General features: G+C 41.8%; 1 protein-coding gene across 1 annotated transcript; it reads right to left on the bottom strand.

Annotated features, from left to right (window-relative positions):
* Positions 1-348: 348 nt before the first annotated feature.
* LOC110304430 (SH2 domain-containing protein 1B2) lies at positions 349-17165 on the bottom strand. The gene is made up of 4 exons (XM_021175831.1): positions 17032-17165; positions 3730-3793; positions 1744-1906; positions 349-386 (listed from the first exon to the last, which is right to left on the bottom strand). The coding sequence occupies exons 1-4, from the start codon at positions 17163-17165 to the stop codon at positions 349-351; spliced, it is 399 nt and encodes a 132-aa protein (XP_021031490.1).
* Between the last annotated feature and the right edge of the window lie 1969 nt (positions 17166-19134).

Below are 19134 nucleotides of genomic sequence, written 5' to 3'. Positions count from 1 at the left end.
TTATGAAGTACTCTTTCCACTTCACTTCCCATTGTCCTGTTGGAAGTTGTCAACCATGAAGGAAGGAGGGGAGCTGCCTCTAACCAGACAGGAGATTGGGTTATGGCTGTCCAATTTCAAGGTAGGGGAGTAAGGTAAGTAGTGGCTTTGGAGCCTCTTGAGGAATGTGCCAGGAGGCAGGCGTCTGAGAAATGACTCCTCCAAGGCTGCAGAACAGATCTTGCTATCCCAATCAGAGGATCTCAGTGGCTCACTAGAAATTGGCATTTTAGATTCACACTTGCAGATGTGGCAGCTGAGAGCAGAGCCATCTCTCTTCTAGCTTGCTTTTGTCCAATGTCCTTGTCTTCAAGGCAAGACGTCCACATACTCCTCATCAGTGTTCTCTGGGGAAAGCAAAGGACAGCCATGACATTTCAGACCACGAAGTCCCATCAGGAGCCCCACTGGAGGGAAAGAAGACCAGGCACAAAGCAGTGTCCATGCCACATCAGAGAGACATCTCCAAGGCTGCAGTGCCACTAGGAGCTTTCTTGGTGAAAGAGGGGTTCTATGACAAGAGGGGCTCCCTTAATGCTTTTGTGTGTAAGTGTGTAGGCATGTGTGTGCAGGTGCATATGCTCATGGGTGCCTGTGTGTGTGGAGGCCAGAGGTTAACCTCATTTGTCATTCCTCAGGTTTCACCTACCCTATTTTTTTGAAATAGGGTCTTCCTCTTACCTAGAACTCACCAAATTTCATGGTCAACGAACCCCCAACACCTACCTGTTGTTGCTTCTACAACATTGAGATTATGACCACGTGCCAACATGTCAAGATTTTGAAAACCATCACTTCTAATGATCAGATTCAGGTCCTCACACTTGCAAGACAAACACTATACTACACAAACTGGGCTATTTCTTGAGCCCTTTTAATGTTTCCTAATTCTATAAATCTTGTTGGAAAAAGGCAGTGGGGCTATATCTGTGGCTGGGCCTACAGAAAATGATCAGATCGTAATGGCCACACAACCCCCTGAATCAACAGAAAGAAGAGTAGGGGTCAGGCTTTATTTTCATCATTAAAATTCCACATTAATCTTTTTATGGAAGTGAAACGCTTACCCTGGCAGCCTAAGGAGTGGCTTTGCTCAGACAGAAGACAGTGGATGTGGATGCTTTCAGGCTCCCTGAGAACTCAGGGCCCTCATCTTTCTCCCTGGTTAGTAGATCTGCTGTCAGCACAGATGCTGCCCACAGGCAACTGTAATCCCTTTTATTTCCTTCATGAATATAGGCCATCCCCCATAATTCTCAAGGGCTTCATTCTTTAGGTATATATATGAAATAATTTGTTCCTGATCATTTAAAAAATTTGTGCTTAGCAAAAATGGAGGGAAATGTAACATGATAAGTCTTGGTAGGGAATTTGACATAATTTTCCCAATGAAAACCTGTCTACATGTGAATTTATTTCCAAATTTTAGTGGACTGCAAATGGTCACAGAATTAATTCAAAGATATTTTTTCCCAGGCCTTCCCCCTCTCCTTCCTGGATATCTTAGCACACACCTCATTGTCTAGTTCTTGTTCAGTGCCTAGAAGATGCTGTTTCTTGACATAGTAGAAATTGTGCTTCCTAGGATGAAGGTCTTTAGAATAATGTGATAGAATAAGTTGTCAGTTTCCATTGACTCTGCAGAGTAGGCCATGCATGGATCTGGGACTAAGGGTCCCGCTGACCCAGTGCTAGGGCTCTTACCGTAAACATTCGCCTCTAAGTTCAATCTTCTCCCTCCCGGGCAGAAGCTGCTTCTCATTATTGGGTTTGAAAGATGAACCACCATTCCTTGACCTGGTGTTTTAAATTTGGAGATTAATTCCTCTAGGTTTGGAAAGATTGTTTTTGGAGTACTGGGCTCAGTCTGCAAAGGTATAAGAAGGTCACTCTTGTGAAACCATGGGTAAAATGTAACACTTCTTGCCACAGAGGGTTTCATGGCTGCTTCTAAGCGTTGACAAGCAGAAAGTAAGAGGCCAGTGGAACCCTTCCTCAAAAACAGAACAAAACAAAACAGAAGTATGATCTTCCCACTCCAAATTTCAGAAAAGAGGTCATGAGTTGAAAGAGAGTAAATGGAAGCATATAGAAGTATCGGAAGGGAAGAAAGGGCAGAGGCAACACTGCAATCTATCATATTACATAGTTACGTAATCTCAAAAGTATCCAAAACCATTTGAGGAGTCAAGTTGAAGGTATGGTATGTGTTTAATTCTATGTAGTTTAGTAGTCCAGAAGGCAAAGACATTGTACTACCATATTTTAGTGTTTCAAATGAGACAATGAAGTTTTGTGAAGTACTAATTTCTAATCTTGTTTAAATTTCAAAATTAAGTTTTAGAAATTGGCGTAAGGGTGTGTTGTACAGCAAAAGAAACAGTAGATTAAGTATTTTAGGGATTGTTGGATGTCCTAATCTTTCTGATATTCACAGTGAACAAAAGCATATTGAAGATCGCCTTCCCACTTGCCCTTTCTACTCTCATCCTAGGATATGGTTTAGTTTTCTAATTAAAAAACAGTGTTACGTTTTGTTAGGGTTTTGTTTTGTTTGTTTTGTTTTGTTTTTTCAAGACAGGGCTTTTCTGTGTAGCCCTGACTGTCCTGTCCTGGAACTCACTTTGTAGACCAGGCTAACCTGGAACTCAGAGAACTACTTGCCTCTGCCTCCTGCCCCCCCGCCCCCAATTGATGGGATTAAATGCATATGCCACACCATGCTACGTTATCATGGTCATGGAAGGGACTATGTGACATTGTTCCCACCTGCAGAATGTGGGCCTTCATGATTGTTGACAGAAGCTGGGTGACAGACCTGTTTGATATATATATATATATATATATATATATATATATATATATGTGTGTGTGTGTGTGTATGTATATGTGTATATATGTATGTATATATATGCTTATTATAAAAATATATTTATCTTACAGCTTGTCAGATACAAAGGCAGACAGATTACTGACTTCAAGGTCGGCTTGGGACAGAATGACTTTAAGTCCAGGCATAGTCTTAAGGGTAATCTCCAGATGGGATCCCATCCAGCTAAGTTTGTGCTTACAAAGAAAGGCAGACAGATCTCTGAATTAGTTTACAGTGTTTAAAAAGTACTGTCTTCCTAAGAGTCAAGGAACTAAGGTCAGAAAATGCTGATGGGTGGGATAATCAAAGGGGAAATGGGATAGATGACTGAATTGACATGTAAATAAAAGACCTGGCTTTGTTCGTGGACTGTGGAGTAGTCTTATGGTCTCCAGAGAAAGCTGTCTCAAGCAGAATGCAGGCTGTCAGCTTGTACCCACACTTTGACTCCAGGTTACTCATTTCTCTGCTCCTGAACACCCCTTCCTCAGAACCCCTCTCTGCAAGCTGAGGCTGGTCCTTGGCAACACCACATGGTTGTACAGAGTGTTTTCAATGCAGTCCAGGTCCATTTCACCTGTACAGGAGTGGGCATGGCTGCCTCTGTGGTCTGGAGGAATAGCCAGGATTATTAAAACATGGAACATAAATCCAGAACTGGCCTGTTTCTCTCAGAGGAAAGCTCACTGTTTATCAACCTTGAGATAGCACTCCTGTTCTTGAAAGCCTCCCTGTGGTCACATCAAGGGTTCAAGAGATCCCCTCAGGTTTTCCCTAATTCCCACACCATTGCTATGGCGGTCCTTAGGTAGTCTCACCTCTATCCTGTAATATCCATTTTTCTCTCTGAAGATTCGGTAGTTGTAGACAAGCTTTTTAAACCTGTGGGAAAATGGCTCTGTGAATCATAATGTTCTTATCTACAAATCCCCATGATGGCTGTCTTCATACTAGAGACACAACGTGGCTTTCAGTTAAATCCCAAGAAGGAACTGGACATTCCTAGATCCTCTCCTCTGAATTAGAAAGACGGAAGGGTTTGGTTTTGAAACACAGAACCTCTTAGAGATGGTGGAGTGTGAACTCTAGCAAAGGAGAAGAGGGGAAAGAATTAAGATCCTTGTTATAACCTGACCTTTGTCAGGAAGTACAACCTCTAAGAGTCTTTCCCTCACCCACTTCTCAAGGCAATCTCAAGTGTGGCTCAGGGATTTTTGTCCTGCTAGCAATTTTTATCAATTAGGTTAATTCCAATCTGGACTGAGTCTGTGGTCTTTCCCAAGTGTTTAAAACTCTATAATTCTTATTTCTCTGGCTTATGCTTCTATATTTTTTATTAGAATTCATCAAATTTCCAAGGGCATATTCTTTTATTACAACATAAATGATTTTGTCTCAATGCTTAAAATAACATTATAAAATAGCTTCTTTCAGTGTTTACCACTGTAGGAGAAAGTCATTTCACTGTGACTCCCTAGAGGAAAAAGGTGGGCTATTTCAGAGTCATGCATGCATCATGCACCAAGACAGTATGAAATACTCTGAATGGTGACAGTTGGAAGCAAAATTCTCCTAGTCACAAATGAACTATTCCTGCTCATTTCTAATAGTAACTGTTGTCTTTGATATCCCACGTGAATTCATTGCTTTACAAAGGAATAAATATAGCAGATGTGATAGTTTAGAAAGTGGCAGTGCAGGGAAGGGTTGCTGATCAGAGCCTAAGGAGCAAGTCAGTAAACAGCGTTCCTCCATGGCTCCTGCCTCTGCTCCTTCTTAGCTTCCTTCCCTGACTTTGCTAAGTGTAGACTGAGATCTGGATATGTAAACCAAAGAAACTATTGTCTCCTCAAGTTGCTTTTGGTCATTGTTATAAATCTGGCATTCTCCCATCATGCCTTCAGTGGCTCAGCACCAGCAGCTTACAGTATCACTCTCCTCTACCCCTCTGCCAGCTTCAGTGCCTTTCCACTATAGCTGTACGTGTTTTTGTATGTTATGTGTGCCCACTCTTTGAAAGGTCGCTACATCATGGCCCTCTCTTTATCTTCCTGTCTCTTGGCGGACTCACCTCCCCACTTCCCCTCCCTCTGTGTGGTCTGTGTCCACTTGAGAATGCCTTTTGCCTTCTGCCTCCCAATAAACCTCTTGCATTAGACCTATGGCATGGTATGATCTCGTACTGGCACACCTTAGCCCAGACCCACCAAGCTACCTCTACCACTCAATCATGGTATTTAAGTCATGGTGTTTATCAAAGCAGCAAAAACAAGCCGATATATTCATCTTGCTTAGGTTACTTACCCATCATCACATTATCATTACTTCACTTCCCTTAATACTCAGGTGGGACATGTGTGTGTGTGTGTGTGTGTGTGTGTGTGTATGTGTGTGTGAATGGTTTATATAAATGTATAAGGAACTATAGACTAATATAATGGATTGACTTACAAGCTTCAATTTTATGATTTCTTTATATTTATGAAAATAAAATCTGTTCAGTAAAAATTATACTTCAGATCTCGAGATTTTAATCAGTATGCTATATCCATCTTTCATGAAACTGAGTTACAGAGACCCATAAGACATGCAACCACGAAGGGAAATTACCAATTTTCTATGTTGTGAAGATATGTTGTTTGGTATGTATGGCATAGTGTGTGTGGTTTGAATAGTATACTCAACTTACATGGGGTTATTGAGACATACTTTTATTGTAAATCAAGGATCATCCACACTGGGATTTTTTTTTATTTGCCATCTTCTACTTTATTTAATCACATTAGTAAATCAGAATCTTGGTTAAACTCAACTCCCCTTGTCTGTACAGCTAAACGAAAAGCACAGTCCTGTGGATTAGCTTTAAGTTAAGACTGTCCTTCTCCATTCTCACTCTCCCCTTACTCTCCCCCACCTCTCTAAGACAGGGTCTCTCAACATGTGACCCTATTAAACTGGAACTCACTGGATAGACCAGCCTGGCCTACAACACACAGATTCACTTGGGTCTGCTTCGGAAATTCTGAGCCACCATGTCCAATTCCACCTGCTCTTTTTTACTTTTGTTTTTTGTTGTTGTTATTGCTGCTGCTGCTGCTGCTGCTGCTGCTGCTGCTGCTGCTGCTGCTGCTGCTGCTGCTGCTGTTTCTGTTTTTCCAAACAGGGTATCTCTGTGCCACCCTGGCTGTCCTAGAACTACCTCTGTAGACCAGGCTGGTCTGGAACTCATGATCTGCCTACTTACTCATCCCAAACGCTGGGATTCCAGGTGTGCTCCACTACCTGGTATCACTCAAACTCTTAGTGGTTCCAGGGAATTATTTTCCTGTGCTCCTTAGAAACAATTTTCTACTTTAATTTTTCTCCTTAAATATATCATCTGCTTTTAAAAAATGTATATGGATATTTGCGTGTATGCTTGGCTTGTGTACCACTTGTCTGGTGCCAGCATTGGCCAGTGTTCTTAGTCCTGCCATAAACTGTGAGTCAGAACACGTCACTCCTCTGCACATACAGAATCCAGGCTTGGAATTGTTAGGCCAATTTTAGAGAAGCAAAATATTGGAGAACGAGAGAGAGAGACAGAGAGAGAGAGAGAGAGAGAGAGAGAGAGAGAGAGAGAGAGAGAGAGAGAGAGAGAGAGGCGTGCATACTATCCAGGGGATGGTTCCCTCTCAACAGATCATAAAGCTCCTTACATAGCTGGTGAGGACCTCGTTCCGAGGAGAAAGGTATTACCAGCACAGACCAGCTCAGGTCTGTGCCTGTGTGTGTGGTGGTTTGATAGGTGACAGCTCTGCCAACACAGATGGTGGAGGGAAGAGCCCACAGTGGCATGATTTTCATGTGGAAACACATAAACTTGGATCTCTGCGCCATACTCTACAGATCCCATGATGGGGGAAAACCACATTAAACTTTGGAGAGTTAGCTATACATGAACAGCTTAACTACCTTGAGGTAAGGAAGAATTGGATTTTCAATTGTAAAAAGTGGAAGCTATATAGCAGTGTAATGTGCTTGTTTGTTTAATTAATTAAAGCTTCAATTTATCAAACTAAGCTATTAAGGGAGTAAAACTGTCCAGAGATTGGAAGAAGTCAATTATAGCCCTAACATGTAGGAGAATACTAAGACAAAGTAAATGTCAGTAAACACAGGAAAGATGTTTCATTTTGCTACCGTCTAGAGAAATGCATATTAAACAACACTGAGGTCTCATACCAGGCTGGCAGAACTGAAAGAATTTATTAATGCAAAATATTAACTGTGATGAAGCCTTAGAAAAGGTTTAATATACTATGCAGTGTGATGTGCGTGAGAACAGTTTGATAAAATTTAGTAAAATTAGAAAGTATATCTTATGATATACCGATATTGAAACAAAGCAGATGATGTCAACATTTGATCGTTTATTAAAAAGATTGGGGCCCAGCAGTGGTGGCGCACACCTTTAATCCCAGCACTTGGGAGGCAGAGGCAGGCGGAATTCTGAGTTCAAAGCCAGCCTGGTCTACAGAGTGAGTTCCAGGACAGCCAGGCTATACAGAGAAATGCTGTCTCGAAAATAAATAAATAAACAAATAAACAAATAAATAAATAAATAAATAAATAAAAGTAAAGATTGGTGAACCTAAATATTTAATTCATTTAAAATATTTCAAAGGGGGCTGGAGAGATGGCTCAACACTTAAGAGCAGTTGTTTTTCTTGCGGAGGGCCCAGGTTCAGTTCCCAGCACCTGCAAGCCAGCTTTTAACCATCTATACTTCAGTTCCAGGGATTTAACTCTTCTGTCCTCGGTTTGCACCAGGCACACATATATACATGCAGGTAAAATCACAAACACTAAATAGTTTATCTCTAAGATAAACTATTAACAATCCATGAATATATAAACCAAGTAAATGCATAAAGTAATAGCATACCTAATTATTTCTAATGTAATTAAATAAAATTATTACAAATAACTACAAACTGGGGTCTAGGAAGAACTGTTTAAATGTGTAATGCCACATGTGAAGACTGGAGTTTGGATTCCCCAGAAATCCAGACTTTCAGGTGGGTGTGGCTGACATCTTGTAACTCCAGCCTCAGAAGGAATAGGTAGAGACAGGACATCCCCAGGGCACTGTTTCTGGTAAGTGAAGGGCTATAACGAGACCAGACAAGGTGCTGGCAAGATGCCCTTTCCCACTTTTCTGTACTAGGCTCCCACATGTGGACACTTCCTCATTCCTCAAGCTGATTACCAAGGTCTAGCTATCAACATTCCTCATTTGACTACACTGACCAACATATCCAAGCAGGGCTTACCAGTTTACTGTAGCACAGACTTCCCCATTTTCTCCTTAGACACTACTGCAGAGACTCTTGTTGCTGTTTCTGCCCCATTCAGATTCAGCCACCCTGTCTCTCTTCTCTCTTGCCTAATAAAGAATCTCTTTGTGTTGGAAATTGGTGTCTGCCCACGATGTGTGCTTAATCCTTTGTCCCCTGGTGTCTCTTTAGTAAGACGAGTTTCATCTGTCAGCTCTGGGTTTGACTGAGAGGGTCTGCCTCAATGAGTACGGTGAAAGCCATTCCAGAGGATTCTCAGCCTCAACCTCAGGCCTCCATGTGCATGTGACACCTTACCCACTCGCACACACAAACCAAATAGAAAAATATCATTTTAAAAATGATTTAAAATTTCATAAACCTAATATGCTTCTATCAGTAATAAAAAAAAAAACAAAGAAAATGGCTTTATTCAAATACAAATTTTAAGATACACACTAAGGAATGACAGAAGAGATGAAGGAAGAGAAAGTCAAGGAGGGAAGGAGTGTTGGAGGAAGAGGGAGGCAGGGGAGGCTCATCAGTGCCTCAGAGGAATTGCCTTTGTGTAGATTTTCAGCTATTGAGTAGAGGATTGTCAGGTATTGGAAAGTTTAGCCTTTTCTGTGGGACAGTAATGCAAGAGCCCCACCCCCTCCAAAAACATTTCTGGTCACATTTATGCAACTTTGAGAAGACTAGGAACATTTTGAATTTTAAAAGAATATATATATATATATATATATATATATATATGTATATATATTTATATTTAATCAAAAGCAAATTACAGAAGCCAGTACTTGCCTTTAATCGCAGCACTCAGAAGGCAGAGGCAGGCAAATCTCTCTTGAGTTTGTGGCTTATCTGATTTACATAGTGAATTTCAACACAACCAGGATTATGTAGAAAGATCCTGTAGGAGAAGGAGAAAGAGAACAACAGAAAGAGGGGGAGGAAAGGAAGGAAAGAAAGAACAAATGAACTAGTTACAGGTTTTGTTACATAAGCTTGTAGTGATCTTGATAGGAGCCTTCTAGATTCCAAGGGTTTGCTGGCTTCTAATCCTTACAGAAACTCAAAAACAAGACAAATAAACATGAAAAAAAAGATACACTCTAATTACTTTCTATTAATTTTTTCATCAGCCTCTTGACATTTAATATTTGGACAGTGAGGGTTTACTTTATTAATTCTTTCAAGGGTGGAGAGGCTATTATTCAACATTAAAGACAAAACAAAACTTTATACCCTTTAAAAAACTGACTTCAAATGCCAATCTAAGAGATTTTGTTTTCTGACTTCCCCTGTGTGTTTGAAAGGAAGAAACAGGAAAGTTATTGTCAGTGGTAGTTTCTTGTGGGGAAAAGTGCTAATGAGTGCTTAGTGCTTTACTGTCTTAACAGTCCTGGCTCTTATAAAGCTAGGTGACTTCCCTTCATTTCTATTGCTTGGATAAAGTATTACAAAAGCAACTGAGGGAGAAAGGGTTCCTTATGTATAGCACATGGTTCCAGTTTATAGTCCATCATTGTAGGAAAGTCACATAGACAGGAGCATGAGACATTTGTTACTGCTTCCATAGTCAAGAAGGAAAGAGTTAAAAAGTATGCGTGCATGTAGCACTTAGTTTAGTTTCTCCACTCTTACATAGTTCAAGACTCGGTCTAGGGAATTGGAGTGGGTGAGCCTTCCTGCTCCAAGTCACATAGTCAAGATAACTGCTGCAAATCAACCTAATCTAGATAATTCTTAAGACTCTTCCAAAGTGATTCCAGATCATGTCATATTGACAATTAAAAACCAACCACCACGATATGATAGTAATTAAGACAGCAATGAAGTCACAGCATGGTAACAATCAACATGCCAAAATAACTGGTCTATATTGTCATCTTTGTCTCCCAGGACTCAACACAAACAGCTGGTGATACAAAGTAGGTGAGTTGATAACTCTTGGATCTGGGATAGAGCAAAGGAGACAGACTTTTTGGAAAAATATCACCTACAGCTACTATTCCAATCCAGCACTTAACGTATTGGACTTCAATCATCCACTTTTCCGTTTGTAGTTTACACTAGAGTATAAGTCCCTCAGGGCCAGAACCACAGTCTGATTTATCCATCTAGCCCAATGTGTGACTTTTAATGCAGACCCAGTATACAGTTCTTGACGTACATAGAATGTGCTGAGCCTATATGAAGAAATCATACCAGGAGACTTTGAAAGAACAATTCATCAAATAAAGAAAGCTGCAATAGTTTTGAACAGAAAGACTACTGGTAAAATATTTTTATTGAATTAGATTTTAATTGTGTTCCTAGCTCCAACTTGCCTCTGAAACCCAGATCTGTTGATCCCCTTGTCTATTTCACATCTCCCTTTGTATACCTGTGAGTTATCTTTGAATTGGTGTGATGCATGGCAGATAGGTGGGTAGATAGATAGATAGATAGATAGATATCAAACCATCATAGTGAACAAAAGTAATAACCATGATGTGTTGAGAATTCATATGAACCAGGCAGCAGGTTCATCACTTTGTACTACTATTTTAATAACAAGTTTAATAATATGATTTAGCAGACAAAATGGAAAACTAGAGGCAGGGAGTATACTTTGATTTTTTTTTTTTTTTTTGGTTTTTTGAGACAGGGTCTCTCTGTGTAGCCCTGGCTGTCCTGGCACTCACTTTGTAGACCAGGCTGGCCTCGAACTCAGAAATCCACCTGCCTCTGCCTCCCGAGTGCTGGGATTAAAGGCGTGCGCCACCACGCCCGGCTCTACTTTGATTTTTTTAATGATCATTCATATATATACACAAATATATATACACACATATATGAAAATGAATACATATATATGTATATACATATGCATGTATGGGTCTCTGAGGTAATAAGTAACTTTTATATATTAACAAAATGACTCCTAGATAGCATCAGACTGAAGACTGCTTGCCAGAAGGATCTTAAATGGATATGATTTATACCAACTTCCTAGGACAGGAGTGGAGAGAGAAATAAAAGTTGAACGCCATTAATCCCAGAATGTGGGAGGCAGAGGCAGATGGATCTTTTGAGTTTGAAGCCAGCCTAGTCTATTTAGGAAGTTACAGGTCACTCAGAGACACTTAATAAGATACTGTATCAAAGGAAGAAAGGAAGGAAGAAAGGAAGGAAGGAAGGAAGGGAGGGAGAGAGGGAGGGAGGGAGGGAGGGAGGGAGGAAGGGAAGGAAGGGAGGGAGGGAAGGAAGGAAGGAAGGAAGGAAGGAAGGAAAGAAGGAAAGAAGGAAAGGAAGGAAGAAGGTTGTTAAAAGTGTATATGAAATAAAAAAGGAAGAGAATATAGAGAACTGAGAGTTGCTGGTAGTTGGGAGGGCATCTTTGAGCAGCTGGAACCTGACACTCAGCTGGATTGGAGAGCAAATCAGCCCAATGTTTGATACAGGTATTTATGGTAAGTAATAAATGTGCACCAATCACGACTTCTGCTTCCAGCCAAGATGGAATAATAGGACCACATTTATTATCCCTTCTCCTCCAAAAGCCCTGAGAAACTCCAAAAGATGCATGAAGTTGCAGCCTTTGAACATCAGATATTTCAGGTGAAATTGGGGAAGAGGGGAAGAAATTATAAGAATCTTACTACATTGGTTTCTCCTGGCAGAAATTTTTCTTTGAATGTTGGGATAACCCACATATATTCTATCAACTGGCTATGAAAATGTATCCCTGGGTTCTCAATTGTTATTGCTGTGCCTGAGGTGCCAAGCTAGCAAGGTATATAAATGTTTGTCACATCCTCACCTGGCCACAAAAAAAAGGGCAAGCGGCCTTGGGTGAGGTCACGTAGCAAGGAAGAAAGGAGAGGTAACACAGAAAGGTTGGCCAGTGGTTTTCCTGCTGCTGGTTGGTTCAGACTGGATGAGTAAGGAGTATGGCTTTTTGCATAGTGAACAGCTGGTTCTTGGACGTGGGGCAGAACAACCAGGCAGGCAAAAAACAGCTGGATAGAAGCCAAGAGGAAGCAGGGCAGGGAGGTAGAGCAGAGTAAGTCATTTTGGGCTAGCTGAGAGATGTCTCAGGTAAACAGGCCAACAGCCTTATACTATACAATTGTCTCCATGTCATTATTAAACCACAAGCGGGACCCCTGAAAACTTGAAATATTTGAGTCTGTTGACATCCGTCTTTTTCCTGCCCTTGCTTAGAAGGTATGTCCGTGAAGGCTGGTGTTGTATTTGTCAATGTGCCTGACAAAATTCAAATGTCTAGATTTTTAAAGAGGCAAAATTTAAAAGATGTAAGTACAAAAAGTTAATTGTTCCAACTTATATTTAACCCATCACATAAAATGCAAAATAAAAATTGGAAATAACTATATACAAATGATAAGAATTACTATCTGCTACTCAGTTACGAAGAGATAGTAGTGGCAGCTTTGTTAGGCTGGAGCGATGGATGGCTCAGTCAGTGAAGCGCTTCTGTGCAAGCATGAGGGACTGCGTTCAGATTCCCAGCATCTGTATGGATGCTGAGTCTGGCATTGGGTGTATTCCTATAATCCTAGCATGAGGAAGAGGGAAGGCGTGGATCCCGGAGGATGGCTGGCAAGTTGGTCTGGCCAAATCAGTAAGCGCCAGGATCAAGGAGCTCCCCTGTCTCCAAAAATAAAGTGGAGAGCAATTGAGGAAGATGCTTGACATTGCCTTTTGGTCTCCATGCACACATATGCATGTGTATGTGTATACTGCCCCCATCTTAACATGTATACACAGACCACACACACAGACACACACACACAGACACACACACACAGACACACACACACACTACAAAGAAAATCAGGTTAAAAACTACCATGTGCAGAGAGCCATTTGTTATATATACATCTACAATATGTGCACGATGAAGTTTGCTGATGCGTGCACTTAAATGTAAGTAACTACTAAAGATAGAGGGAAATGAGCTCTGCTTTTGTTTTTTATGTGTCTTTGATCATTTTTTTCTTTTTTTTTCCCTCCTCCCTCAATTCCACCCTCCTTATCATCCTTTTTTCCCCCTCTTTGGTCTTTCTTTTTTTTCTTGCCATTATGACAGGACCTCACACCATATTTCAGGCTGATTTGAAACTCACTGTGTAATCCACGCTGGCCTCAAGTTCATGACCATCCTCCTATCCAAGCCTTGTATATGCTGAGAACACAGGCAAGAATTACCATGGCCAACTTTAAACTTTATTTTGGACTTATGTTTAGCAGGAGTAGCTGAACTTTGTGAACTTTGGTGCTGTGGTTGATCTCAGAGCCTTGTACATGCTAGACACGTTCTTAACCACTGAACTACACTCAACCCTATGTTTTTTTCTAAAAGGAGTCTGCACATGTCCTAATTAATATAGATTGTTCGGGTTATTGTTTTTTATTTCTGAACTCTTTGCCACTGTTTCTCAGAATTTGGGAGTTGCAAATGAGTCTCTGGTGACAGAAAGGCATAGCCTCAATTCCTCCCATTGCATATGGCACCTGCAGCCTCTCAGTGGCTACAGAAAGTCTAGCCTTCTCTTCATGGACTCTTCTCAGGGATGGAGCCTTTTTACCTGCTAACATCTATCCTGTCTGGACTCTCTAGGTTGCAAAGGCAGACCCAGTTTCGATTTCCTCATTTTCACAAAGTCACACATCACACACACACTTCACACATTGAGGTTTTCTAGCTCCACCTGCTGAGACGTCAGATGCCCTTTCCTGCCCGTGGTAGCTCTCTCCTCAAGCTGCAAGGTAGACATTCTCTGAAGCTTCCCTCCCTTTTCATCGGTTCCTTATCCTGTTCTCACATTCCTTCGTCCCTCCCTTCCTTCGTCCCTCCCTCCCTCCCTCCCTCCCTCCCTCCCTCCCTCCCTCCCTCCCTCCCTTCCTTCCTTCCTTCCTTCCTTCCTTCCCTTTTGGAATTTTGAGACAGAACCTTACTCTATAGCCTAGGTTAGCAACCCACACTGTGAGGTTTACAAACATGAACCACCACTCCTGACTTCCCTCATTTATCTCTAAATTCTTACTCTTTATTCATTGGCTCTGGGACAGCTCAGAAATCCAAATACTGCAGCAAAGAAAGGGCTTGTCTCTGCCAAGGAGGATGGCAGGATTCTGGATATGAGGGAAAAGTCACGGCTCAGGTTCCTCCTTGGGTACTGTCTAACATATTTCTGAGGTGACTACCCAGGACATATTTCAGTAGCCCTGGGGAGATAAAGTCAAAGCATATGATAATATATGAAGAGTTTGGTCTTGTATATGCCATTAGATCAGCCTGCCAGGCCTGGGGATTGTACACACTTGTAATCACAACATTTAGGAGGCAGGACAGGGGAATTTTTGTGATTTATAGAACAGTCTGAGCTGCATAGTGCATTCAAGGCCTACCTGGACTTTGTGAGACCCTGACTCAAATCAATCAATCAACCAATCAATCAATCAATAACAGAAATGAGCAGTTATTTTTTACCCTCATAAATTACAGGTAACATCATTTACTAGAAGGATCTGTGTAAAGTGACATTTCTTCCAATTCTTGTCACTATGTTCTAAGGCTTAGGACCATGCTTGGAACCTAAAGAAACTGAGAATAAGCTTATTGAATGAAATAACAGAAGGATCCGCTCATCCTCCGAGTCTCAGCACCCCTATGATGCTTTCTGTTTCTCATGGCTGTCAGCTCCCATCACACCCAGTGATGTTCTAATCATCACAACAGCCATTTGCACCACAGGGTCCAGTGACTTAATCTTCCTTACTATGCTCGGGCTTCTGTTCTCTACATTAGATCTGTTGGCTGAGGATCTAACACAGTGCTTGGCCTGTGAAAGATTATAATTAATGGTGAAAATAAGTGATCACCAGATCAGGGATAAGGTCGCAGGGGGTCATTTGACCCACACCTTATGACTGAACATTCATGCCAAGTCATCTGCCCTTCCATGACATAGGCAGAGAGGAGGGTGAAGTTTTGTCCTGTGAAAGTGCTCAACAAATACTTAGACCTTTCTCATTTGACTTGGTTTTATCTTTGTTTGTTTGTTTTTTTTTTAAACAATCCAAGTGATGGTTGCTTTACATGAATATATGTGCTGGGCTGACACAACTCAATTAAGCTAAAAATAAATATCAAGATTAAAGAGCACCTCAAAGTAGACCTTGTACCTGGGGTGCTGGCCAAAATGTGTGCTGTCTCTGGGGTTGCCCTTGCACTTTTTCTATTGCCCTGCGCTCCACCATAAGTGCTTCCTCCCCACCTCCCACCCAGAGCTTCAATGGTTTCGCACTCTAACTTCCCAGCTTCGGGACTTACTCCTCATCAGCTTTAAGTTCTGAATCCCAGCACTTGTCACTCATCTGCTCAGTATGGCCCCGGGTGAGGTGAGGCTCCACTTGGCTGTATCTTATGGTGGCAGGTGTCATCATGTAGAGAGGGGAAGGCCACATGGAGAGATAATAGGGCCATTCTAATTCCTTTGATAACAACACTCTTAGAAAGAACAAAGTAAATGTCCCCTAAGATCCTTCCAAGGGTAATAGTTCCAGTGACCTATGGTCTCCACTTAGGCTCCATCTCTTGAAGACCCTACCACCTCTTAACATCACTACATGGAGACCATGACTGTGGCACATACTACCAATGGATACAGACCAAAAACACAAACAAAAAATAAACAGTCACCTGAATATCACTTGCAGATTGAAAGCTAAGATACACATAATGTCGTCTCTCTTGAAGGAGTTTCTTTGGCCACGTGTAAGGAAACAAAGATCCCTCACTATATCACAACTAGTAGTGACAGCCACTTTTGCCTTCTGACCTTTCTCCAGAATCTAAGCACAAGAGCTCTCTGCTCCAGTGACACTGATTCTTTGTTCACCTGGACTTCAGTCAAGCTCCCAAACCTCCTAGGCCCGCCTGTGCATTTCCTTACAAAATTCAGCTTTCTCAAAGCTCCAAAGCTTTGTATCTTGTCAGCTTCTTCATCTGCCCCCAGATGAAATCTGATCGAAATGGCCAGCTAGAATTCCAGGGTCATTTTAGCTGTACTTTCTCTTGTCTTAAAGTTTCCCCCTTAGTTCTTTTCCATGTACAGACCCCCATCCTTCTCCTTGCCATAAATTTATACTTGTTCATACTGTATTCAGAGTTAAGGCCAATCTTCCCCTCTCCCCCACCAAAGTCACCATTGCATCAATCTCTACACCTGTCAAGAGGACCCTGAATAAAGTCTTCCTCAGTTTCTATAACAGGCATGATAAAGGATTCAGTGTTGCTCTATTTCTTCGTCTATAAAATGACAATGGATCCTGCTTGTCTCACAAGACCACAAAAAGGATAAAAAGAAATGAGGAAATGCAGTTTGGTAAAGCCCTTTACCAGCCTGAAAGCATATGATATCTTAGCACTTTAAATACTGCAAGTGAATGCAGCCAACCAACATTTCATGCTATAGTAAAGCCCCCCTGGATTTCTCTACATCACATAAAGAGGCATGCAGAGAAGATGCTGCTCTGTCCGTTCTTTCTCCCCATCACCTTCTCTCCTTCCTTACTTGTCTACCCTCTTCTGTTGTCTCCGACTCTGCTCATGTGGCATGCACAACTGAGAGAGGAAGGCCGGCAGAAGAGCTGGGCAGGGACATCCTTCTGTCCTCTCCTGGCAGTGCCTGGCCCATTACTATTCCAAAGTAGAATGAGATACAACTTCCTGAGCATATGGCTGCCATCAGGGTTCACCTGCATGAAGATGAGGATACTCACGAGACACAGAGGCACAGGGCTCCTGGCACAGACTCGCTGTCTCTTATCAGAAAGTTGCCGTCCACCCCTCCCTTGAGGAGCAGGGCTTCACACTCTCGCTTGGCCAGGCAGCCATGGTAGTAAGGCAGATCCATGGAGGGTTGTTATGCTTAAACTGTCCTGTCACCCTGAGATCCAGTCCCAGGCCAAGGAGGCGCTGTGAAGAGGGAAGTGAAGAGAGGAGTGGAAGGTCTGTTCCTCCACTGTGACCTAAACAAATGAGGTTGCTCTGTGGGGTTCAGTGAGCTTTACCCGACTCAGGAAATGAGAAGGGAGGGAGATGGAGTGACCATGCCACTTCAGCCTAGAGGTAGGTGGTTCAAAGATGATTCACACAAGTGATCGAGTATACCTTCTACCTGAGTCAGTGCTGTTTATGGCTGCAGCAGCAGCACTAAAGTCAAGCTCCCTAGGGCCAGGTTACAGCATATCTCGTACAGATTTTCACCCCTTCTGGCTACTGGTGTGCTTCCTAGGGGCCATACCACTAACCCTGCTGCACGAGGTATCCATTTCTGCTTCGGCTTTTTCCGATCGTGCTCTGCATTAATGGCCATCTATTCAAAAGTAAGCTTCCCTAATGAAGGTTGAGAAATGCCCTGCCCTGTGGATAGAATTGTGATAAGTTCTTAGGTTTAATACCATGTTCATTTGACAAAGTAATAGTCATATGTCCTTCCCTAAGTACAAGGACCTCTCTAGCCATGGGTTCTTGGCCCCAATAACACTGTCAAGAATGAATCTCAGTTTTGGGAGCATCCATCATAGAAGACTACTTGGATATGGTTGTAAACTGAGAGAAAGTCTTTATTAGTTGGCCAGCAATTACACTGGGTATTTGAGATCCCAGTGTATCCTTGAGTGTTTTGGGGTGACCTTTTAAGTGTTTTGGGGTGACCTTTGAAGCACAACACCACATTCTAGGTTAACACACCTAGCAAGAACAGCTTGAAGCAGAACCGCAGAGGGCAGTAGGCAAGGTTAGGACCTTTTGCAGACTTCACTAGATCTGTGGACTTTGATGGGTTAGATCTTTATTCATTCTGGAGCAGTGGTTCTCAACCTGTGTGCTGTGGGTCACACATCAGATATTCACATTATGATTCATAAGAGTAGCAAAATCATGATCATGTAGTAGCAATAGAAATATTTTTTGGCTGGGGATTATCACAACATGAGTAACTGTATTAGAGGATCACAGCATTAGAAAGATTGAGAACCACTGTTTCGGCACGTAGCAGTGCCTATATTATGAGTTTTAGTTCCTGGATGACATTTTCATCGTGACATCAGTTTGCTAAGGCCAGGTGGCCTACTAAGGTCCAGGGGCATGTTACAATTTCAACTAGTGTAGTGAGACTTAATTCCAATCAGAATTTGGGTTGGACTGGTTGTTATCATGTAGAAGAATGCGAGTCGATCCATTCCTATCTCCCTGTACTAAGGTCAAATCTAAGTGGATCAAGGAACTTCACACAAAACCAGAGACACTGAAACTTATAGAGGAGAAAGTGGGGAAAAGCCTCGAAGATATGGGCACAGGGGAAAAATTCCTGAATAGAACAGCAATGGCTTGTGCTGTAAGATCGAGGATTGATAAATGGGACCTCATGAAACTGCAAAGCTTCTGCAAGGCAAAAGACACCGTCAATAAGACAAAAAGGCCACCAACAGATTGGGAAAGGATCTTTACCTATCTTAAATCAGATAGGGGACTAATATCCAATATATATAAAGAACTCAAGAGGATGGACTCCAGAAAATCAAATAACCCCATTAAAAATGGGGCTCAGAGCTAAACAAAGAATTCTCACCTGAGGAATACCGAATGGCTGAGAAGCACCTGAAAAAATGTTCAACATCCTTAATCATCAGAGAAATGCAAATCAAAACAACAATCACAAAAGAACTCAAATGATATGTACTCACTGATAAGTGGATATTAGCCCAGAAACTTAGTATACCGAGATATAAGATACAATTTGCAAAACACATGAAACTGAAGAAGAACGAAGACCAAAGTGTGGACACTTTGCCTCTTCTTAGAATTGGAAACAATCACCC

Source organism: Mus caroli, unplaced genomic scaffold, assembly GCF_978045245.1.
Source record: "Mus caroli unplaced genomic scaffold, Mus_caroli_1 scaffold_1, whole genome shotgun sequence".
NCBI classification, from domain to species: Eukaryota; Metazoa; Chordata; class Mammalia; order Rodentia; family Muridae; genus Mus; species Mus caroli.
The sequence above is the reverse complement of the archived record's forward strand: the minus strand, read 5'-3'. Positions and strand labels throughout refer to the sequence as shown.

Bases quoted from the DNA above. Each gene is read 5' to 3' on its own strand.
- LOC110304430 (XM_021175831.1), bottom strand. From the start codon at position 17,165: ATGGATCTGCCTTACTACCATGGCTGCCTGGCCAAGCGAGAGTGTGAA. The intron at 1,907-3,729 runs GTGAGACTACCT...ATACCTTTGCAG, and splicing joins ATGGATATTACAGGATAGAG to ACTGAGCCCAGTACTCCAAA. The intron at 387-1,743 runs GTAAGAGCCCTA...TGCTTTCCCCAG, and splicing joins CTTAGAGGCGAATGTTTACG to AGAACACTGATGAGGAGTAT.